This window comes from Nicotiana tomentosiformis, chromosome 2 (genome assembly GCF_000390325.3).
Source record: "Nicotiana tomentosiformis chromosome 2, ASM39032v3, whole genome shotgun sequence".
Lineage (NCBI taxonomy): Eukaryota > Viridiplantae > Streptophyta > Magnoliopsida > Solanales > Solanaceae > Nicotiana > Nicotiana tomentosiformis.
The window spans coordinates 182,164,570-182,188,791 of NC_090813.1; the positions used below are offsets into that span (position 1 = coordinate 182,164,570).

At 41.1% G+C, this 24,222-nt stretch overlaps 2 protein-coding genes across 2 annotated transcripts; one reads left to right on the plus strand and one right to left on the minus strand.

Moving 5' to 3' along the window:
* Positions 1 to 242: 242 nt before the first annotated feature.
* Positions 243 to 2,616, plus strand: LOC138906212 (uncharacterized). Its single transcript, XM_070194743.1, has 3 exons — positions 243 to 1,422; positions 1,621 to 1,649; positions 1,993 to 2,616. Exons 1-3 carry the CDS (start codon positions 243 to 245, stop codon positions 2,614 to 2,616), a joined length of 1,833 nt encoding a protein of 610 aa, XP_070050844.1.
* Positions 2,617 to 10,296: 7,680 nt separating this feature from the next.
* LOC138906213 (uncharacterized) lies at positions 10,297 to 11,629 on the minus strand. The gene is made up of 2 exons (XM_070194744.1): positions 10,813 to 11,629; positions 10,297 to 10,685 (listed from the first exon to the last, which is right to left on the minus strand). The coding sequence occupies exons 1-2, from the start codon at positions 11,627 to 11,629 to the stop codon at positions 10,297 to 10,299; spliced, it is 1,206 nt and encodes a 401-aa protein (XP_070050845.1).
* Positions 11,630 to 24,222: the final 12,593 nt, after the last annotated feature.

Consider the following 24,222-nt stretch of genomic DNA (forward strand, 5'->3'; position numbering starts at 1 on the left):
TAATTCAAAGAAACAAACTAGTCGGGAAAATACTTAGTGTTTTGCCCAGTTCCTGGGAAAGCAAAGAGAATGCTATCACAGAGGCAAAGGACCTGCAGAAGCTAACCATCGATGAACTTGTTGGCAATCTGAAAACCTATGAAATGAAGAAGAAGGAGGACAATTAGAAAAGAGAGCCCAAAAGGGAGAAGAACCTGGTCTTCAAGACGGATAACAATGATTCAAGTGGTGAGGATGCTGATATGGCTCACCTGACAAAACGATTCCAGAAAATGGTTCGCAGAAATGGAAGCATTCCAAAAAGGGGCAGTTCCAGCAAGCCAAAAAATTATGACCTTTGTCATAAGTGTGGTAAGCCAGGACATTTCATCAAGGATTGTCCTCTCCTTAAGCAAGATCAATACAAACACAGCACAGACAAAGCAGCTAAGAGGAACCCGGTTCCTGACAAACGCTTCAAGAGGAAAAATGCCGCTGACAATGTTGTGAAACAAGCTCTTGCTGCATGGGGAGACTCTTCCAGCGAATCTGAAGAAGATGATGATCAAGGTGATAGCTCCATGATGGCAGTGGAAAGTAAAGCAGCTGAGTATTACTCCATCTTTACCTTGATGGCACAGTCCGATGATGATGAAGATGACAACGATGATGATGAGGTAAATTTTCTAGATATTCAAAGAAATCTGAAATCTTATTCTCTTAAAAAACTTATGTCTCTGGAAAATGTTTTAATTAATGCTTATCACAGTCTTATAAATGATAAAAATGCACTAACTCTTGAACTAGGAGAAGCAGAACAGTCGAGAGATGACCTAGTAGTTGTTGTGGTAGATTTAAAAGAAACCATTGAGAGTCTGAAGAAAGAAAATGATGTTTTAACTGAAAAAATTGCAAACATAAAACATGAGAGAGATAATCTAGTGGTTGTTGTGGTCGATCTAAAGGAGACCATTGAGTGTGTCAAGAAAGAGAAAAAAGTCTTGACTGAAAAGGTTGCTAGCATAGAGCATGAGAGAGATGATCTATTAGTAGTAGTTGTAGATCTGAAGGATACAATTGAGGAACTAAAAGGAGAAGGTAGGAATGAGATTCTTCAAAAGGGAAAGGAAGTTGCGGATGAAATACATCTTAGGCTTGAAGATGAGATAAAATCGGTGAAATCTAGTCTGTGTGCTGAACTTGAGAAGAACAAACAACTTCAGGAAGAACTAGGTAGAGTCAAGAGTGATCTTGAAAAATCACTCAAGTGGACTTGGCCCTATGATGCTATCACTTCCATGTACACAAACAATGGGGGAAACATGCAGGGAATCGGGTTCCAAAGGGAAAAAACTCCCTACAACCCTCATAGCAAGTACGTTACTGTACCTGACAATTGGCTCTACACTCACTGTGGTAATACTAGGCACTTTAAGGAAACCTGTAAGGCTAAGTTTTAGTCTCAACAAAAATACAAAGTGTTTGCTAAAAAGGTAACTACTGCTAGAGAACCTGGTCCCTCATATAAAAGACGCATGATGCATGCTTGGACCAAAAGAACTCTCATTCATCCCTTTCCTCATTACAAGGGACCCAAACTTGTTTGGGTTCCTAAATCTAACCCTTGATTTTCTTGTGCAGGGAGCAGTGAAGGGGAGCAGCCAATAATGGTATATGGATAGTGGTTTCTCAAAGCACATGACTGGAAGTACAATCGATTTTCTTTCACTGAAGGCCCTGCAAGGAGGGAGTGTATCCTTTGTAAATGGCAAAAAAGGATACATTCTGTGAGTTGGAAGGATTGGAAAGTCACTCTCTCATTCTATTAAAAATGTGTACTATGTCAACGGATTGAAGTACATCTTGTTGAGTGTTTCCCAAATCTGTGGCAAGGAAAACAATGTGGAATTTGTGTCAAAGATATGCACAGGCACAAATCTTGTGACTGGTGAAGTGGTGCTAGTGGCGAAAAGATACAAAAATATCTATGTTGCTGATTTTGAGTCCCTGTAGAGTGGTGATCTCAGCTGTCTAAGTGATGTTGATGATGATGCTGAGTTATGGCATAGAAGGCTCGGTCATGCAAGTTTCTCACTGCTGAACAAACTAGTCAAGAAGGACCTGGTTCATGGTCTGCCCAAGTCAAGCTTCAAGGATCACAAGGTGTGTGATGCGTGTGCTAAAAGAAAGCATGTCAGATCCTCTTTCAAGCACAAAAAGGAAGTTAGTACCTCAAGGCCACTTGATCTTCTCCATACGGATCTATGTGGATCTATGAGAGTGCCAGGCAGAGGAGGAAAAAGGTACATCTTCGTCATTGTGGACGACTACTCCAGATTCACCTGGACTTTGTTTCTCAGAACCAAAGATGAAACCTTCCAAGTATTTGTTGCATTTGTCAAGAAGATCCAAGTGAAGATGGGTAATAATGTAGTATGTCTTAGGTCTGACCATGGGACAGAATTTGATAATGCCAAATTCGACGAATTCTGTGTTGAAAATGGCATCACTCACAATTTTTCAGCTCCAAGAACACTACAACAAAATGGTGTTATGGAGAGGAAGAATAGGACTCTTGAAGACATGGCAAGAACAACACTGATTGATAGTGGTATTGCAAAAGGTTTCCGGGCATAAGCAGTCAACACTGCATGCTACTTGATAAACAGGTGCATGATCAGGTCCCTCCTGAACAAAATACCATATGAACTGCTGAACGGAAGGAAGCCCAAGCTAACCCATTTGCGGACTTGGTTGTAAATATTTCGTCCTCAACAATGGCAAGGAAGCACTTAGGAAATTTGATGCCAAAAGTGATGAAGGAATCTTTCTCGGATATTCATCACAAAGCAAAGCCTACAAAGTATACAACAAAAAAACTCAATGTATTGAGGAAAGCATACATATGATCTTTGATGAATCTCTCCACTCTTGTGAGAAGGACTTGCAGGATAAGAATGATCAAGACAAAGAACACTTATTTGTTCCTGGTGAAGTCATTGACATGGCAAATGGAAAGGCTGACATGATGAGTCACGTCAAGGAATTCAATGAAGCTCCAACTGATAGAGAGGAACCTGGTCCCACAATCACGACAACTAAAGCTGAGAACAGAGTTGTCGATGTTGTCCAAGGCACCCCACATGCTGAGATGAGAAGCGGACAAGAACCACAGTCAGATATACCTAGATCTTCTATCAATAAGATTTAGGTACCAAATTGGAAGCACCAAGGTTCACACCCTCTTGAAAACATAATCACCCATCTTGATTCAGGAATTCAAACCAGATCAAAGGCTAGAAACACACTTACCTTCTCAGCCTTTCTTTCTCAAATGGAGCCCAAAAATATCAAAGAAGCATTAAAAGATGCAGACTGGATTACTGCCATGCAAGAAGAGCTCCATCAATTTGAGAGAAACAAGGTATGGCACCTGGTTCCATGACCTGTGGATCGTACTGTTATTGGAACCAGGTGGGTATTCAGGAACAAACTTGATGAGTTTGGAAATACCACAAGAAACAAGTCAAGGCTAGTAGTTCAAGGCTACAATCAGGAAGAAGGGATTCATTATGATGAAAATTTTGCTCCAGTCGCTCGAATGGAGGCTATCAGAATTCTTATTGCCTTTACATCACATATGGAATTCACATTGTACCAAGGATGTCAAAAGTGTATTTCTGAATGGATTTCTAAAAGAAGAAGTCTTCATCAAGCAACCTCCTGGATTTGAGAATCATGAGCATCTTGAGCATGTCTTTAAACTTGACAAGGCTTTATATGGATTAAAGCAGGCTCCTCGCGCTTGGTATGAAAGGTTGTCAAAATTCCTTCTAGAAAATGGCTTTACAAGAGGAAAAATTGACAACACCCTTTTTCTAAAGAAACGCAGGAGGAACCTTCTCATTGTGCAAGTTTATGTTGATGACATTATTTTCGGAGCAACAGTCGACTCTTTGTGTGAGGAATTTTCAAAACTCATGGGAAATGAGTTTGAAATGAGCAAGATGGGAGAATTGAATTTCTTCTTGGGTTTACAAGTGAAGCACTCTCAAAAGGGGACTTTGATAAGTCAGCAGAAGTACATCAAGAAGCTGTTGAAGAGATTTGACATGGAAGCATCAAAAATCATTGACACTCCCATTGCCACAACCTCTCGTCTAGACATGGATGAACCTGCTTCCCCTGTGAATCAGACCATGTATAGAGATATCATATGGTCACTCATGTATCTCACAGCAAGCAGACCAGATATTGTCTTCAGTGTGGGACTTTGTGCCAGGTTTCAATCTAATCCAAAGGAATCTCATCTGAATGCCGCCAAGAGAATCCTGAGATATCTCAAAGGAACATAGGACCTGATTCTCTACTACCCCTCTGGAGATAACTTTGACTTAGTTGGGTATGCTCATGCTGATTATGCAGGGTATCTGGTGGACAGGAAAAATATGTCTGGAATGGCACATTTTCTGGGTTCATGTCTAATTTCATGGGGTACAAGAAAACAAAACTCAGTGGCCCTCTCCATAGCAGAAGCAGAATATATGGCAGTTGCATCTTGCTATGCTCAACTACTATTGATTAAGCAGCAACTAGAAGACTTTGGAGTGTTCTCTGATTGTGTGCCCTTGCTGTGTGACAATACCAGTGCACTCAACATGGCCAAGAATCCAGTCCAACATAAGAGAACAAAGAACCTTGATGTGCGTCACCACTTTCTCAGAGACAATGTTAAAAAAGGGATCATATGTATGAAATTTTGCAGCACAAAAAATCAAATTGTAGACATATTCACCAAAGCACTGAGTAGAGAACACTTGGAAAGAAATCGCTTGGCACTAGGGCTGATAAAACCAAGCTGAGAACCTGGTCCCTCGATGATTGGCTATGAAATAAATGTATAGGTAATTTAGCTAAAAAGTATTTTCTGGCAAAGTCTAACTCATCTCTATACCGTTATAGGTAGACACACATGATGATTACAGAGCAAACAAGCAGCTAATGAACTGCACCTTGGTCAAAGGATGAAGCTTACATTTGCAAATTCCGTCAGGGAACCTGGTTCCTTTGACACAGGTTAGTAGTTTCTCCGTACTCTCATGCACAATTTTTTAAACGGTTCAAATGGTGCCACGTCATCACATTGTCAGTTTCTTTTCTTTCCTTATTTTTGAACCCAAGCGTCTCACCCATTAGGAAGCGACCCGACTATCCAAACTGCCGCATTTTGCTTAATCGGTCCCTCATCCCTCTTAAATACATCCTTTCACCATCACTTCCACCACTATTCACATCAAAAATCCAAAATTTCCCTTTTTCTCTCTTTCAACCAAAACTATCTCTTCTTCAACTCACTACTTCCCACCATGTCTGAACACCATGAAACTCAAAATGTTCTAAGTATTACCCCCACTGAGCCATCACATGTTGAAACGCCGATCATAGAACCCACACTCTCCACACCAACCAATCCAAACCCTAAGGCAGAATCACCCCCATCCTCTGCTTCCTCTCCTATCCAATCGAGTACTGGTTCTCATCGGAGTCGCAAAACTTCGACTCCTAAGAAGTTTGTGGCTATGACTTCTCCTTCTGCCTCGCCGGAAAAAATGGTTGAAACGGATACAGTCGAAGAAGAAGAAAATCAAGAAATTTTCAGTCTACCAATGGAAGAATGCACTGATAAAGACCAAGTTGTTGGTCCTGTCCATGCTGAATCAGCAATGACATCCCCTAGTCTTGAGTCTACAGGTAACATTCTTTCTTCTACTGGGTTTTCCATGGGGTTACAAGAAAAAGAAGCCATAGAAAATATGTTGTCGATAACTGCTCAGGGTGTTGTTATTAAGAATGGTAAGGGTGTGTCTGAGTCTCAGGGGGAAGAAAATAGGACTCTAGTTAAGAATAGGGGACTTGTGCCTATTGCACCATCGGCACCGGACAATACTAATGGGGCACCTACTGAGGGACCTGTTCCCTCCATAGAGGACCCAAATCTTGGGTCCTCTCCAGAACCCTAGGTCAGTACTGATCATGCTCCCTCTCCTTACTTCTACGCTTAGCCTTTATCTATGGTTGTACCTGAAATGAGATCTTTATCTGAGGAAGAAAGCGGGGACAGTGAAGAGGATTATGATGATGTGGCGATTTCTAGTTTTATCAGGGCTAGGAGCAGACAGGTGGCTACGCAAGAGCCAAATCCTAAGAGACCTACTACTAGGTTGCAAAAGAAGGAGGCTCTTGAGTCTACTATTTAGAAAAGACAAGAACAACAAAAGAGGAGAAAGTTGGCGAAAGATGGGAAGGTTATGAATGAGAAAGTAGTGCATGTTGTTACTGTGGATAATGAAGTAGCCGAGGAACCTGGTTCCTTAACTCGCAAGTTCTCACAGAAGCATTCTATCTCCAAGTCAAAAAGGGGATCCTATGCGAGTGCTGAGAGTCTGAACAAGAGTGCAAGTGATAACTCTGGTGAAAAGTTAGTGGAAGAATCTGGAGAAAAAGTGATGGAAGAATCAGTTGGAAAGGTGTCTGAGAAGACAATGTCTGAGGAATCAGCTGAGAAAGGAAAGAGTGCTTGCAAATCAGTAAAAAGGAAGGGTGATGCCAGTGAGGAACCTGGTTCTTCCAAGAAGGCAAAGGTTGATGATACCCAGGATGCTGGGAAGGAAAAATTGAAAAATCAAAAGATGATGTGGGGCCGTGCATTTGCCCCTGATATTCTGGATATGGCTGCCATGCGACAATTGGTGGAGATCTGTGAATTTCAATATTGGATGCACTTGTTCACAGGTGACAGTCCCAAAGTGTACGAGGAAGAAGTGCACAATTTCTATGTTGACTTCTTCACAGTTGAGGATGATCATATTTGCATGATGGTGAATGGGGTCGATTTTGTGATGGACTCTGTTGTGCTGGGATCTATTCTGGGTATGTCTGCTGAGGGATTATCTTCGATTCAAGGCTCCTTCTCTTCAAACTTTAGAAATGCTATCGTGAAGGATAAGGCAGTTCAGCAGGGGGAACGGGTACACAAGAAGGCCCTCCTTCCAGTGTACCAATTGCTCTTTGAGATGGTGAAAAATATTTTGCTCCCTCGTGCTGAGATAAGGTCAATTACATCTCAAGCAGACCTGGTTCTCATGGAAGCACTGGATAGCTACACCACCATCAACATGCCTGGCATTATGATAGAACACATAGAGTTTAAGGATGGTAATCATGGGCTGCCTTATGGGTTCCTTCTCACCAAGGCGTTTGAGTTCTTTAAAGTCCCTTTGGGAAATGCTAAGGTGTGTACTCATAAGAAAACCTTCTCCAAGACCACTCTAAAGGAGTGTGAGTGCATTGATAAAGTTGGAGGGGTTGGCAGCACTTCTACTATCTCTCAGTTGATCAATGCCCAAAATAGTGCCACTGCTGAGATCAGGAAGCTGAAGGCAACGAATGCCATTCTTGAGGGTCAGCTGAGTCAGCTTCAGGAGGCACCTGGTTCTAGTAGCTCTCAAAGCACAGAGGTTGCCCGTCTAACCAAGGAGAATGCCGATCTCAAGAAACAGGTTGAGGACCTGAAGGAGAAACTGCTCAATGTGCAGATGTCAGCAAATGCTTAAATGGACATCGTCCTCAAAACCCTTGCCTCTTCCTCTAAGACTTCCCCTTCCAGTGCTCCCTAGAAAGTGTGCCTGTTCCAGTATCAAGTCCTAGTGTCTGTCCCTTGTTTTCAGTTGTGATGATGTTTATGACTGGTACTTTTGTTTTTTTTGTTTTTATTTTGTGGATGTGTTGGAAATAATGAAACTGCTCCTTACTTAATATACAAATGTTAAAGAAAGCTTTCTCCTTTTGTTGTGTATGCCTTTGCTCTTAAATTATGTTTTTATCATGGTTGTGGGCACACATATGGCATTAGTTAACCAAGCTAGACTTCTTTTTGCCTATTATTTGTTGCTGCTCTTTTTATGATGCCAAAAGGGGGAAGAATAATTGAGGGGGAATAGATTCAGGGGGAATACAAGATATGTGTGTATTACAGGATACGTGTGTATGTTATTCTGGTTCTTAGGGGGAACTTCAATTATAAGTTTGTCATCATAAAAAAAAGGGAAAATTGATAGGTTATATGTACCTTGTTATGTTTTGATGATCTAACAAACTTAATGACAAGAACCAGAGAAGGAACCTGATACAAATCCTCAAGTATATGGAAACAACAAGACTTAAGCTGGAATTGTAAATCAACACTTCAGGAGTCAAAGAATCAACAAGGGGAACAGATGGACATCAGTTCCCCTAGTGATCGTACTAGTCAACTCTCCAACAGCTGTAAAGTTGCTGCCTGCACACGCAACAGTGAGAAACAGTGCAGCAGTCAATTTCATTGGGAATGATCCCGTACCATCCATGCTTGCATCATTCAAGTGATGTCACCAATGTTATATTAACATTAAACCAATGACAAAACATCACTTAAACTTTTGAAGAATTCATCAAGCACTCTCTCAAGTGACCAATCAATCTGGCAAGCGATTCTCAAAAGCATCAAGAACAAAGAACAATATAACAACATACCAGCTCCTTGTATTGAGTTATTACATGTCCTTAGTTATGTTGCACCTTTGTTAAAGCTTTTTACTTGTAATTCTTACTTAGCTTAGTTAGAAGCATTGTGTAGGAAACCTTTGTAAATCATAAACCCTTGTGTTTGTGTCTTGGCTAGAGTTAGTCGAGTTGTAAGTCTTTATAATAGAGTTATTACAAAGTGACTTGGAATAGAGTTGTTACAAGTTAGTGAGGGATTAAGAGGTTAATTCCTAGATTACAATAGGTTGGAATCTAAAGTTTGCTCAGTAGTGAAGTTGAAATCCTACAAGGGTAGGTCGTGGTTTTTAATCCCGTGAGCTGGGAGTTTTTCACGTAAAACTTCTTTATGTCATTTACCTATTGCAGTATGCGTGTGTTCTGCGGGAACTAATAGAGAACCTGGTTCTCTATATAGTTTGGTGGACCTTACATTCTATCACAAACGCTTAAGCCGAACTTGTAGTCGTTTCTCACTTGTTTAAAAGAGCAATAGATGAGTTTCTACACACTATACGATATATACTGTTACAAAAAAGTATTGACAATACGAGTAACGAGTGTAAACTAAGAAATATGACTACATGGATGCAATTAATGTGTTGTGTTGAGCTGTGTATTTTTGAAAATTTCCTCTTTGTATATATATCACTTACTCGTAAACATTGTCGTTTACATATTCTTTTCTTGATAAAAACCAAACAATATTTAAGAGAACATCCTTAAAATATACCCAAAAGCTATACTTAATCCTTAAAATATCTCAATAAGCATAAAACATCTTGTAGTTTTCCAAAATGAGCAGCTTTCGTCCTCTTCCAATTCTCTTCTTCAAACATATGGCAGCTCACCCTTGAAAAGAAATGGGACTTCATTCCACGATTGCATAAGCGGCAATGCATTATATTAATGGTTGAGTATTTCTTAAAGCAACTACTCAGAATGTTTTACGTTCGACCAACTATCTTCATTTATTTACACTCTTTTATTCCAAATAAAATAGTACCTTAAAAAAGTTTTATTCATCGCTTAAATAAATCAGATATAAATCAGATGAATTAATAGGTTTTAAAGTATTGAGCAGGGTCATATTTTTCTGGGCCAATTTTGATACCTCTAGTTAATGAATGAAAAAAACGTAGAAATAACACCAGGTAGCTACTCTAAAAGGTTGCTATTTAGGAATTAACTAGTGCGTCCAACATTTCAATTTTTTAGTTTAATTTTTCTGGACCAAAATATCCTGAATTGTTCTGAAGTTTAGATTTTTAGTACAAAATTTCATGACAAAATAAAATATTGGTTAATCTCTAAATGACATCCCTCCCCTTATTTGCTTGATTTCTTCCGGCGTCGAAAATTTCAATAACTGGTGATATGTCGAGGACACTGCCTTCATCTTGTGTATCCACAACCTTTCGAGGATTACATTGTAATCCATATCACCATCTGCCGAATAGAGCGGTCTTGGTTATTCCTTTGGCGTGCGTGGGCAGTAAAATCTCCTCTCGGATTGTCACGCTCGTCAAGTTAAAGCCAACTAAGAGTTTTATCGCCGGTATGATGTTCCCGATCAGCTTTGATTGCTCCAGCACTCTCCATTAGATGATGTTGGCTGAGTTTCCTGGGTCAACCAAAAAACGCTTAATTTTGAAATCTAAAATATTAAGGGAGATTATCAAAGCGTCATTGTGTGGTAGAAGAAATCCGTCAGCGTCCTCCTCCGTGAAGGTGATATCATCTTCCGCTATTTCCCGGTGTCTCTTGTTGTATGTCACCAATATCTTCATTTTTTTTTGCTGCTGAGAAGGTTACACCATTGACTTCGTTTCCTCCGAAGATCATGTTGATAGTCATCCGTGGTGACCCTTCCACTACCTTCGAAGGCTCCGCATTACCCCAGCTTCTGCCATAGTTTTTCATAGCTCGGTCACTTAAGAACTCCCTAAGATGGTCATTCTTCAATAATGTCGCCACCTCTTCGCATAGATGCCAGCAGTCCCCAGTTTTATGGTCGTGAATCCCATGATATTCACACCACAAACTAGGATCCCTCTGGCTAGGATCTAATCGAATTGGCTTCTGGAACCGTGCTTCCTTGATATTCCTCATTTCCAATACCAAATCTACCAAGTGATGTTAAAGTTATAATCTGACAACCTGATATATTCGGAGTCTCGGGCCCCTGTCACTTCCTCTTCCTGTAACGACATGTTGTTCCGACCTCGATCGATCCTTTTGTCGGAAGATAACCTATCCGATGACGAAAAACCATTTTGTTGTTGCGCCCATCGGTCCTTTCATATGATAGAAAATGACTTCTAGAAGTTTGCCGATCCGTATCAATGTCATTCTTAAACCTGCCCTGATTTTTGTTTCGATCACGTCCCTTGGTTGAAACCGAGGACCCAAGCTGATAGTCTTTTATCCTTGTTTTTGATTCATAACTGTTATGGACAACCGCCCATGTAGCTGATTGAAACTCAAGTAGGCTCTCCTTCAATTTTCGGGAGGCATCAAAACTCAACGGGTTTAGACCCTTTATGAACACCTTTTCCTCCCACTCATTTGGAACCACCGGCAGCAATATCCTTTCCTTCTGGAATAGGATCACGAATTCTCGCAATAGCTCAGATTCGCCCTGCAAAACTATGAATATGTCTGCCTTTTGAGCCTGAACCTTTCTTGCTCCGTCATGGGCCTTAATGAACGAGTTTGCAAGCATCTCAAAAGAATCAAGTGGGTGCTCGGATAGGAGAGAATACCATGTCAGGGCCCCCTTTGTGAGGGTTTCACCAAAATTCTTCAACAAGACTGACTCGATCTCATGTTGAGCTAAATCATTTCCTTTCATATCTGTGATATAGGTTGTGATGTGCTCCTGCGGATCCGAGGTCTCATCGTATTTTGGTATGTCCGGCATGTTGAACCTCTTCAGAATGAGTTCTGGTGTCACGCTCCATTTAAATGGCAATTGTGTGTATTGTTTTGAATCTGGACCCTTTAGTCCTAGGGGTGCGCATGGAATCTGATCCATCCGAGCATGAAACTCCTTTGCATTGTGATCCATTCGTTCATTCATCTCTCTCATAAACCTCATGAGCTCGGTTTTGAAGGGACCATTCCCGTTATTATTCCCAGGTCTTCTATCGGCCCCTCTGGCTTCGTCAAAACCGATTTCACCCCTTGAGGTGTTTGTTATTGACTCTCTGAGTCGTTTGATTTGCAGGAACACTGGGAGGAATCGGGCCCCTTTCATTTGCATTATTAGAGGTTCTTGATAATGCTTGTTTTAACTCCGTCATCACCCGATCCTGCCTTGAGAGGTGATTCATGATTGCTTTCTATTGTTCCCTCAGGAGTTTGACCGTTTCAACGACGTGCTCCTCCTCAACATCATCGGGAGTTTATTCTTGCACATGCCTAGGGTACTGACCTTTGCAAACTGAGGTTGCCTTATCACCGTTGTTGCGAGTCTCACTAACTGAGTCATCCCGTTGGGACAATTCTTCGTGCGCCTCAATGTTGTATGTGTTGTTGACATCATTAGCTTTCGTATCAGTTTTTACTAAGGAAAGAACCAAAACTAGTTAGTAATAAATGAATGAATCAAAACAATTGCACAGTTATCTATGCCCATGGTGGGCGCTAAACTATTTAACCGTAAAACGGTACAGTTAAATTTGTTTTGTGGTTTATAGAAAAGCGAATTGATTTGACCCAACAAATAATAAAGAGATACAATTAAAATTAAGATTTAGCGGTTGAAATTAAAGAAGATAACAAGCCTGACTCCGATCTCAGCGTCTCCGCGGGAGTGAAAAGAATGACCAAGTGAAAGAAAGCTGTTAATTTGAGAGCAAGATAGTAAAATATAGCTTTTTTGTATAGAATGCTTCATGTTTCTACAATGGTTGTTGACTCTACTATTTATATCTCTACCTAGAGAAACAAGATCCTAGGATCAACCTTCTCTTAAATAATAATTAAAAAGGCATTGATGAACATGTAACGGCAAACCTTGAATGCAAATATTATCTGAAATGGTCGCTCATTTAATGTTAGTGAATATTCTCGCATTGAATGCTATCCGATGGCAGACCTTTGAACTTCTACCGTCACCTATGTTACCCTCAAAATTTTCCCGGTACTGGCCACACTCGTTGTATTGGTTGTTTTCTAACTCGTCCTTTGCCTACCTTCGGTTCCATGTGTCACATTATCATTCGACCATATGTTATCAAACAATTTTACTCCATACATTGACCCCATCCACTTCTTACTCCTGAACTTGATCCTTATCCCCTTGTCAGGCGTTTAGGTCTAGTGTTCCTAGTTGTGCCTTTTGTTTGTGTTTGTTTTCTGATCAGTATGAAGGAATGTCTGAACTATCTTTGTTTTAATGTTGTTTTGATCAAGGCCTTTTGGCTTAATTGGCACTATCTAATGCATATTCCTTCGTTATTCTCCTGGTTCTGACATGGCTAATATCATCAGATTGATTCATTTATGGTATGATTTTTCTTATGCTTGTTATGTAGCCCTAGTGACCATGAATCTTGTATTATATTTGGTTGCTCAGTTTATCACAACTGTCTAGCTTTTCGATGACGTCAAAAGGGGAAGATAGAATGGGGGAAGGTTCATTGTTAGGTCACATGTTCTTACTGATGATTGATGATTGATACATGATAATAAAGGCTTCTCCTGGTTCATAAGCACATTATTGGTAATCATCAAAAAGAGAAAATTTGTTGAGTTATGTGTTTTGATGATTAACAAGTATTTGCGATGAACATGTACAAAGAACCAGGTTCTCAGCAGCTGCAAAAGGCTCCTTACAAGCAAATAACTTTCTTTGGATGAATCAAAAGTTACTGCAATCCTATATTTGTAGAATCTCTGATGCAATAAGGATGCTGGCTAAAGATCTTTGAGATAGGAGTTACGAAACTTGAGGAGTCCTTATGGCCTCAAGAGTTGTATGATGACTAGAGTTTTATTGTGCCTAGTACTCCCAAGTATCTCGATGTTGTGATGATTAAAATACTCTGCTTAAGAACTGTTCAAATATATCCTTTTTACACGCCTACAAAGTACGAAGGAACATTGTTTTTCAGTCCACAATATACTTGAAGTCATCTGATAAAGTTTGTTCATGTAGGAGAGTAAACTATGGAGTTAGTTCATATGCTATTTGAGTTAGTCTAGTTCATGTGTATTGGAGAATTGGATTGTATTCATATTTTCATCAAAATGATGTTAGTTGAACTACTGTCTGAATTTACAAGTTAGAGTAACTTGTAGTTTTCATATAATAAGCACGAGTAGTTGAAACCTGGAGGCGGATTAGGTTACAAGAGTTGTAATCTGCACATTTGGCTCATTTATTTTAGTAAAGTTCAAGCTTAAAATCCTACATTGTAAGTCATGATTTTTGCACCTTTGAACCGGGTAATTTTCTATGTTAAGATTGCTTGTTCTTTATATTATGTTGATACTATTTGAACATAAGAAGTTAGGTAAAGAACTAAGGTCATTGGTAATTTAGGAGGGCACTCAAATTAACAGAAGTTATACGTGTATTACACAAAACTTTGCAAGATTTACCCACTCGGATCTGAAGTTCTTTTATCTCTCCAATACAACTTCAGAATCGGATCTGAAGTTCTTCTATCTTTCTAATGCAACTTCAGAAAATCAGATCTTAAGTAGTTATATCTCTTCAATGCAACTTTCTTCTATATTTTTAATGCAACTTCAGAAAATTCGAATCTTAAGTAGTTGTTTTTTTAGTAAGTGTCGCCTTTATTTTAGTTAATTGTTTTAGTTATTAGTTTAGTTAATTATTTTAGTTATTTGTTGTTAGTTTAAAAAAAATTAAAAAATTGGACTCTTCCTGACGATGGATCTCCTAGACAGTTTTTTGAGGGAATTAAGTCTAAAGAAAAAAAAAACCAAAAATATTTTCTTGTAGGCAGTGTAGTAATTTCCCCTTGGTTTTTCTTTGGGCTGCGGTTCTTTTCCTAGGGTTTTATTTGAACCGGGTGTAGTTAGTTTTAATTTTTAGGAGTAAAACAATTACTGGGCTATGAATTGAATTGCAGCGATATCTCTTAACTTTGTATGCCTTGAGAATAGTTAGTACTCTGGTTGTGATGCTTAGGCTCAGTTTTTGACTCTAGTATAAGTACCGTAAATCGTAGATTCTTAAATTTGCTTGACTACTTTGACTGGAGTGTCATGATAAAACTAATCTTGAGTGAGTTATGTGCCATGTCGGTGTGAGGTTTGTATGTATTCAGTGTATTGCATTTGATGTCTAGAACTTGCCCCGTATATGTGCAAAGCGATGTCTAGAAATGGTAGTCTTGTTCAGTCTGGGAAGTGATATAGGTGTTTCTTTGTTGAGCCAGATATATAGAGTTTACCCGCCTGAATGTCATATAACGCAGTTAACCCCTTTGAGCCTATAATCCTGTTTCTTTGGTAACCACATTACAAGACGTGCCCCTTTGTTTTAATTGACCATATAATTGAATCTTGTCACCTCTCATGAGCACTTGAATTATGATAAATTATGAAAAAGTTAAAGTGTGGGGTGGTGGGTTGGCTTTTGAGTGGAACAATTGAAATAAAGAGAAAGGTGCACTATTTTGAAAACAAAAAAAATGATGTCAATAAAACCCACTTGAAGAGAAAGAAAGAGAGAGAGAGAGAGAGAGAGAGAGAGAGAGAGAGAGAGAGAGAGAGAGAGAGAGAGAGAAATGATAATAGTGTATTGTATGAAGAATAATTCTTGATGATGGTAGCTAGTGATATACTTGTGCTTAAAGAAGTATGGGGTAATATAATTTGAAGTGAAGGTGGAATGTTGGGTTTGACATAAGTATGAGTTATTATATTAAAGTATATGTATTAAAGTGCTTAAGGGAGGTGTAGTCACTCATATCCAAATGTATCCTACCCGACCAGCGGCCTACATTACAACCAATCAACGTCCTACTTGATATTAGACTGAATGAGCTCAATTAGTAGAGTATTACACTACGGGCAAGCTTATGGTGCATCATTTGTGGTATATGAATGTTATTTCTGAGAGCGAGTGAATTTTTCCTATCTTGAATTCCTACGTTCTTAAAATTCATTGTGTGTGAAACTAAGCTCTTTGTTGGGTGAGGGCACGTGATTCATAAAGGAAAGGTAATGTCATTGACCTCCATGTTAGAGTAAGTAAGTGAATTGTGAATAAGGCATGGTATTTCTGAGTCAAAACTTGAGGTGAGGATGTTACACCTTTGTGCTTAGACTATTTTAAAGATTCTTGGTATGATGAGTTAAGAGAATTGCTTAAAAAGGTTGCGTCTATAGGTGTAGTTTGATTGCTCGAGAACAAGCAATGTTTAAGTGTGGGGTATTGATGTGTGGCTATAATTTCGTATTTTAGTACATCATTTGCCTTGCATTTTATATGCGTTAATGATAAACTATACTTTAATTGCGTGTAATGGAGTCTATTTTATGTGTAGGTGAATTGGAGATGAAAGTAGAGCAAAAGGAATACTTAAAGTCTAAAGTGTGCTCGAAAACAGTTGAAAAGAAGAAAGAAAGAAGTGAGTAGCCTACAAATGAGAAAGCTGGCGAAGCCAAGCCTAAAGTGGGCGTTAGAGCAGGCTGGGCGAGTTTTTTAGCTCGCGTGGGAGCAGGATAGGCGAGGGGTAACGCGAGATCCACCAGGCGTTGAAGCTGGCGATGCTAGGTCTGGGGCGAGCTTCAGCTCGCATGAAGCCTCGCGAGGCCAGGTTTGAGGCGCGCACATTCCGAGCTTTGAAGACTTATTTCGTCTCCTAGTTTGACTAGGACTTGGCCTACGCATTTATGTCTTTTCCTACACATATAAATAGACATAAAAATGCCATTTTTGAGGATTTTTGGCAACCGAAGGCAAGGATAGCTCGTGGAACACCGTTGGGAGCTAGACCCATTGATTTCTACATCCCTTTATCCTTACTTTGTAATTTAATTATGCAAAATATTTTGGATATTGTTACTATGAGTATGTGTAGCTAAACTCCTAATCTAAGGTTTTGATGGAACCTATTGAAGGATGATTTTCTTGTTACGTTAATATAGATTTGCCGTAGTATTTTCTCTATTTGTTCAACTATAATATTATTGTGATTGATTGAAGGGCCCTCAATTGGTTGTGCCTATTTAGTATGTATTACTCGGGAGAGAGTGCATATTTTGGTAGGTGTTGAACAATATCACTCCCAACGTATATGAGGGATCAATATGAAAGGTTTAAAGGTAGGATTAGGGATAACGGAACTTTGGTGTGATCGGACTATCACGACCCGGAATTCCCACCGGCGGGACCGTGATGGCACCTAACATTTCACTTGCTAGGCAAGCCAACGTTAGAGAATCATTAAACCAATTCTTATCACATTCAGTAAATAACAGCAAATTAGCTAAGGTGAAATATAATGAGTGCGGAATAATATAAAGACTGCATTAATTACTACTGCCCGGATCTAGAGTCACAATTCACGAGCATTCTAGAGTTCATTACAAGTAATAGTCTGAAAGAAATACAACTGTTTGGATGAAAGAAACAATAAAACTGAAAAGATAGATGGGGACTTCAAGGTCTGTGAACACCGACAGATCTACCTTGAGTCTCTGGATAGCAGGTCCAATAGCTAAAATCTTGATCAACCCGAGCCGGTACCAAAATCTGCATAGAAAGTGCAGAGTGCAGTATCAGTACAACTGACCCCATGTACTGGTAAGTGTCGAGCCTAACCTCGACGAAGTAGTGACGAGGCTAAGGCAAGGCACCTACAAATCAACCTGTACAATTTAACAGTGTATATAAAAATAACAGTAATGAAGAGCTAGACAAGAATCATCGGGATGGGGATGCATGTTGGGGGAAATTACGAAGTAAAGAGCTACAGCAGAATGAGAACTGGAACAACCAATATAATATAAATCAACAGGAGCACGAATACAGTAAAGAAAAAATGCACGGCATTACCCTCCGTACTTTTACTCTCAATCTCACCATAAAATCAATAGAAACGGCACGGCATTACCCTTCGTGCATTAACTCTCATATCATGGCACGGCATTACCCTTCGTGATTTTACACTCACAATATGGCACGGCATCACCCTTCGTACATTAACACTCACAATATGGCACGGCATCACCCTTCGTGCATTAACACTCACAATATGGCACGGCATCACCCTTCGTGCATTAACACTTTTCCTTACCATAATACAATGAATAAATAACAACGTGGAGATAGGATAACAAATACAAACCTTACTTAAACATTTGGTTCCACAATATCAATCTCAACTTTGAAATAAATACTCAAATATCACCAAAAAATCCGTAAACTTGATAAGAACGATCAATTTAACAACACTAGTATAAACACGTAGTAATTAGGCATAGGAAAGAGACAATATAAGAAAAATGAGGAAAACAAGGAAAACAGGTAAATTGGTGGCGCATAAGTACTTGTCACCTCACATATACGCCGCTCACATGAATTTCACATAACAAATAATTTGAAGTTCCTAATTCCCTCAAGTTAGGGTTAGAAACAACACTTACCTCGCTCCGAAGGCCACTTAATTCTCAATCACAGCTTTTTCTTTAGAATTCACCTCCAAACCACTCGTATCTATTCAAAAATGACTCAATAATATCAAATATTGCTAAAGGAATCAATTATATTGCATAAATTAAATTTCCCAAATTTTCCTCCAAAAAGTCGAAAAATCGACCCCGGGCCTGCTTGGTCAAAACCCGAGGTTCGGACCAAAATCCATTTACCCATTCACACCCGAGCCCGAATAATTGGTTTTGGAATCTGACCTCAAATTGAGGTCTAAATCCCCAAATTTCTGAAATACCTAGTTTCTACCCTAACCCCTAATTCTACCATGAAAACTCTAGATTTTAGGTTGATAATTCATAAAAATATAATGGGTAATTGAAAGAAAATGGTTAAGAATCACTTACCAACACATTAAGGAAGAAAACAACTCTTGAAAATTGCCTCTAGTTTGTTTGGCTTTTGAGAAAATGAAATAAATGGCCAATTCTCGTTTTTGGATTCTGTTAAGTGTTGGGCGACAGTGTGCATCGCGTTTGCGAAGAGCATTGGCTGCCAAGCCTTCGCGTTCGTGATACCGTGTTCGCGTTCGCATAGGCTACCCCTTGGCCTTCGCGTTCGCGAGACATTGCTCGCATTCGCGATGAAGGAACGACTGACTCTCCCCCAGGTGTGCCTAACACTACGCGTTCGCGAGGAGCTGGTCGCGTTCGCGACTAAGCCTTCGCATTCGCGAAGAAGAAAATTCTAGATGACCAGATTACTCTTTGCATTCGCGTGAGTACCTTCACGAACGCGAAGAAGGGAATGCCAGAACACCTGCTGCAGCAAAATACCAGATTTTCTAAATCCAAAACATCCAGTGGCCTATCTGAAACTCACCCGAGCCCTCGGGGCTCCAAACCAAACATACACACAAGTCTAAAAATATCATACGAACTTGCTCGCGCGATCATATCACCAAAATAACACCTAGAACTAAGAATTTAGCACCAAATCAAATGAAATTCTCAAGAACACTTTAAAATTCCTATCTTCTCAACTGGACGCCCGAATCAAGTCAAATCAACTCCGTTTCTCACCAAATTTCACAGACAAGTCTTAAATATTATATTGGACCTATACCAGACTCCGGAACCAAAATACGGACCCGGTATCAACAAGGCCAAACATCAACCAATTCTTAAAAATAATTAATTTTCAGACTTTTAATTTTTATCAAAAATTCATAACTCGAGCTAGGGACCTCCAAATTCGATTTCGGGCATAGGCACAGTCCCATAATTCGATACGGACCCACCGGGACCATCAAAACACGGATCTGGGCCCGTTTACCAAAAATATTGACCGAAGTCAACTAAAATCAACTTTTAAGGCATAAATTCTTATTTTCATCAATTTTCAACATAAAAGATTTCCGAAAATATGCCCGGATTGCGCACGCAAATTGAGGAGGGTAAAAATGAGATTTTTAAGGCTTAAGAGCGAATAATCGAGTTCTAAAACATAAGAGGACCTGTTGGGTCATCACATTCTTCACCTCTAAAACAACCGTTCGTCCTCGAACGGCCATAGAAAAGTACCTAAGCTGGTGAAAAGGTGGGGATATCTACTCTGCATATCGGACTCGGACTCTCAAGTGGCTGCCTCAATAGGCAGACCTCTCCAATGCACTCGAACTGAAAGGTAACTCTTTGATCTCAACTGGCAAACTTGCCGGGCTAGAATAGCCATCGGCTCCTCCTCGTAAGTCAAATCCTTGTCCAACTGGATAGAGCTAAAATTTAACACATGGGACGGATCGCCGTGATACTTTCGAAGCATGGACACATGGAATACCGGATGAACAACTGCTAAACTAGGCGGCAGCGCAAGCCTGTAAGCCACCTCTCCCACTCTCTCTAGAATCTTAAAAGGTCTGATATACCTAGGGCTCAACTTGCCCTTCTTTCCGAACCTCATTACACCCTTCATGGGTGATACCCGAAGCAACACTCTCTCCCTGACCATGAATGCAACATCACAAAATCTACGGTCGGCATAACTCTTCTGCCTGGACTGAGCGGTGCGAAGTCGATCCTGGATAATCTTGACCTTATCCAAGGAATCCTGTACTAAGTCTGTGCCCAACAACCGAGCCTCTCCCGGCTCTAACCACCCAACTGGCGACCGACACTGCCTACCATATAATGCCTCATAGGGAGCCATCTGAATGCTCGACTGGTAGCTGTTGTTGTAGGCGAACTCTGCAAGGGGCAAGAACTGATCCCACAATCCTCCGAAGTCTATAACACATGCGCAGAGCATATCCTCCAAGATTTGAATAGTGCACTCGGATTGCCCGTCCGTCTGAGGGTGAAATGTTATGCTCAGCTCAACCCGCGTACCCAACTCACACTGTACTACCCTCCAGAAGTGCGAGGTGAACTGCGTACCTCAATCAGAAATGATAGACACGGGAACACCGTGAAGACGGACGATATCACGAATGTAAATCTCTGTCAATCACTCTGAGGAATAGGTAACTGCCACAGGAATGAAATACGCTGACTTGGTCAGCATGTCCATAATGACCCAAACTGCATTGAACTTCCTCTGAGTCTGTGGGAGTCCAACAACAAAATCCATAGTGATATGCTCCCACTTCCACTCAAGAATCTCTAACATATGAAGAAAACCATCAAGTCTCTGATGCTCACACTTTACCTGCTGGCAATTTAGGCACCGAGCTACATATGCAACTATGTCTTTCTTCATCCTCCTCCACCAATAATGTTGTCGCAAGTCCTGATACATCTTGGCGGCACCCGGATGAATAGAATACCGGGAACTATGGGCCTCCTCAAGAATCAACTCACGAAGTCCATCCACATTAGGCACACAAATACTGCCCTGTATCCTCAAAACTCCGTCATCTCCAACAGTAACCTGCTTGGCACCACCGTGCCGCACTGTGTCTCTAAGGACAAGTAAATGAGGGTCATCATCCTGTCGATCTCTGATGCACTCAAACAAAGAAGACCGAGCAACTGTACAAGCTAGAACACGGCTGGGCTCAGAAACATCCAACCTCATGAACTGGTTGGCCAGGGCCTGAACATCCAATGCAAGCGGTCTCTCTCCAACTAAAATATAAGCAAGGCTACCCATACTAGCTGACTTTCTACTCAAAGCATCGATCACCATATTGGCCTTCCCGGGATGATACAATATGGTGATATTATAATCTTTCAATAGCTTTAACCACCTCTTATGCCTCAAAATGTGCTCCTTTTGCTTGAACCAATACTGCAAGCTCTGATGATCCGTGAATACCTCACATGGCATGCCATAAAGATAGTGCCTCCAGATCTTCAGCACGTGAACAATGGCTGCTAGCTCTAGATCATGAACAGGGTAATGTTTCTCGTGAACCTTCAGCTGCTGCGAAGCATATACAATAACCTTGCCACCCTGCATCAATACCGCACCCAGACCAATACGGGATGTGTCACAATATACTGTATAAGATCCTGAACCTATGGGTAATACCAATACCGGTGACGTTGTCAAAGCTGTGAGCTTCTGGAAGCTTGCCTCACACTCGTCTGACCACCTGAACGGGGCACCCTTCTGGGGTCAACCTGGTCAACGGGGCTGCTATGGATGAAAACCCCTCCACAAATCGACGGTAATAACCTGCCAATCCCAAGAAACTACGGATCTTTGTAATTGATTTGGGTCTAGGCCAGTTCTGGACTGCCTCAATCTTCTTAGGATCCACCTAAATACCCTCTGCTGATACAACGTGACACAAGAAAGCAACTGAACTCAACCAAAACTTGCATTTTGAGAACTTAGCATATAACTGGTCGTCTCTCAGAGTCTGAAGAACGATCCGAAGATGTTGCTCATGCTCCTCCCGGTTGCGGGAGTAGATCAAGATATCATCAATAAACACAATCACAAAGGAATCCAAGTAGGGCTTGAACACCCAGTTCATCAAATCCATGAATGCTGCTGGGGCATTTGTCAGCCCAAATGACATCAATGGAAACTCATAATGCTCATGCCGAATCCGAAAAGCTGTCTTAGGGACATCGGATTCCCTAATCCTCAACTGATGGTAGCTAGATCGTAAATCAATCTTCGAAAACACCTTGGCACCCTGAAGTTGATCAAACAAATCATCAATCCTCGGCAATGAATATTTGTTCTTAATGGTGACCTTGTTCAACTGCCGATAATCTATACACATTCTCATCGATCCATCTTTCTTCTTCACAAACAACACATGTGCACCCCAGGGCGAGGCACTAGGTCTAATGAAGCCCTTATCAAGCAAATCTTGTAATTGTTCCTTCAATTCTTTCAACTCTGGCGGGGCCATACGGTATGGCGGAATGGAGATGGGCTAAGTGCCCGGAGCCAAATCAATGCAGAAATCAATGTCCCTATCGGGTGGCATCCCCGGCAGGTCTACAGGAAACACCTCTGGAAACTCACGAACAACTGGCACTGAATTTATGGAAGGAACCTCCGCACTAGAATCGCGGACATAAGCCAAATAAGCTCGACACCCCTTCTCGACCATAGGTCGAGCCTTCACATAATAGATAACCCTACTGGAAGAATGGCAAAAAATCTCTCTCCACTCTAATCGAGGCAACCCCTACAAGGCTAAGGTCACTGTCTTGGCGTGACAATCTAATATGGCATGATAAGGTGACAGCCAATCCATACCCAGTATGACATCAAATTCAACCATATCGAGAAGTAGATGGTGACCACAGATGAACGATAAACACGATCTACAATAATAGCATCCCCCACTGTCGTGGACACATACACAGGAGCACTCAAAGAATCACGGGGCACAACCAAATATGAAGCAAAATAGGATGACATATAGGAGTAAGTAGACTCCGGATCAAATAGAACTGAAGCATCTCTACTGCAAACTGAAACAGTACCTATGATAACAGCTTCAGATGACTCAGCCTCAGGTCTGGCTGGGAAAGCATAACACCGGGGCTGGACCCCACCACCCTGAACTACGTCCCTGGGACAGCCTCTAGCTGGCTGGTCTCCACCTCTAACGGCCTGACCTCCAACTCTAACTGTCTGGCCTTTACCTCTGGCTGCCTGACCCCTGCCTCTGACTGGCTGAGAAGGTAGTGCAGCAACTGGTGCCGGAACCATGGCACGAGAACCCTGATAATGTGAGTTGCCTGTTGCCCGAGGGAAAAATCTATCAACGTGCCTCGGATCACCACAAGTATAACATAACCTCGGCTGCTGTGACTGGTGACCTTGAAACTAACCCTGTCGACCTGAATAACCACCCTGATAACTCTGGAGTGGAGGTGCACTAATAGGAGCTGGTGGTGCACTGTAGGCTAGCTGGTCGGAATAATGCATCTGAGGGCCACGACCACCTGATGCACCGTGGGATGCCTGGAGTGCTGAATGAAACGGCCTGGGAGGATGGCCTCTACCAAAATTACCCCTGCCTCTAGATGAGGCACCGCTGAACTCACCGAAATAATGAGGTCTCTTGTCAGACCCCTGACCTCCCTGAGTAAGAACCATCTCAACTCGTCTGGCGACATTACCAGCCGCCTGAAAAGAAATCTCACTCCCAGTCTCCTTAGCCATCTGCAATTTGATAGGCTCAAAAATTCCATCAATAAACCTTCTCACCCTCTCTCTCTCTCGGTGGGAAGCAAAAGAATAGCATGACGGGCCAAATCCACAAAATGGGTCTCATACTGAGTAACAGTCATACTGCCCTACTGGAGATGCTCAAACTGACAGCGACGCTCCTCTCTCAATGTGACAGGTAGAAACTTCTCTATGAAGAGCTGAGAGAACTGGTCCCAAGTAAGAGTAGGCGACCCAGCTGGTCTGGTCAACAAACAATCTCTCCACCATTTCTTGGCAGAACCAGTCATCTGAAATACAGCAAAATCGACCCCATTGGTCTCCACTATACCAATGTTCTGTAGAACATCATGACAGCTATCAATATACTCCCGGGGATCCTC